At 66.7% G+C, this 874-nt stretch overlaps 1 protein-coding gene across 1 annotated transcript in view; it reads left to right on the forward strand.

Moving 5' to 3' along the window:
* LOC104385397 (class II histocompatibility antigen, B-L beta chain-like) overlaps positions 1 to 869 on the forward strand; it is a gene marked incomplete at both ends in the record, with an annotated part of 8,255 nt that extends 7,386 nt beyond the window's left edge. The window contains 2 exons of the mRNA XM_009993841.1: positions 89 to 159; positions 605 to 869. Coding sequence (XP_009992143.1) covers positions 89 to 159; positions 605 to 869 — 336 coding nt within the window. The remainder of the gene's footprint in view (positions 1 to 88; positions 160 to 604) is intronic.
* Positions 870 to 874: the final 5 nt, after the last annotated feature.

The raw sequence follows: 874 nt of genomic DNA on the forward strand, positions 1-874 counted from the left end.
GTGACGTGGGGAAATTTGTGGGCGACACCCCCTGGGGACAGCGCGTTGCCGACTACTGGAACAGCCAGCCCGACTTCATGGAGCAGAGGCGGGCTGCCGTGGACACGTTCTGCCGGCACAACTACCGGGTGGCTTCCCCTTTCAGCGTGGAGAGGAGAGGTGAGGGGCGGCAGAAGGTGTCCCTGGGGACGGGCACCAGCCCAGCCCGGGCTGGCAGGAGGGGACAGCGTGTCCGGGCAGGGCCTTGGGCAGCCCCTGTGCCCACCTGTGAGGAGAGGAGTCCCCGACACTCCGTGGGCACCTCAGGGTCATCCTGCGGGGTGTCCCCAGACCCCCCCTGGGCTCCTCCTTCCTTGGGACCTCAGGGACATGTTCTGGGGTGTCTCCTGCCCCCTCCCATGACACCTCCTGCCTGGGCACCTCAGGGACATGGTGTGGGGTGTCCCCACACCCCAGTGGGCACCTCTTGCCTGGGAACCACAGGGACATTGTGAGGGGGTGTCCCCAAACCCCCTGGGTACCTGGCTCCTGGGGACCTCAGGGACATTGTGAAGGGTGACCTGGGTGCTCCCCAGCCCCATCCCAGCTCTCTCCCCCTCCCCAGTCCAGCCCAAGGTGCGGGTCTCCCCGATGCAGTCGGGCTCCCTGCCCCAGACCGACAGGCTGGTTTGCTACGTGAGCGGATTCTACCCGCCGGAGATCGAGGTGAAATGGTTCAAGGACGAGCAGGAGGAGACGGAGCGCGTGGTGTCCACGGACGTGATCCAGAACGGAGACTGGACGTACCAGGTGCTGGTGATGCTGGAGACCAGCCCTGAGCGCGGGGAGAGCTACAGGTGCCAGGTGGAGCACGCCAGCCTGCAGCAGCCGCTCC

Source organism: Chaetura pelagica, unplaced genomic scaffold, assembly GCF_000747805.2.
Source record: "Chaetura pelagica isolate M959 unplaced genomic scaffold, ChaPel_1.0 scaffold483, whole genome shotgun sequence".
Lineage (NCBI taxonomy): Eukaryota > Metazoa > Chordata > Aves > Apodiformes > Apodidae > Chaetura > Chaetura pelagica.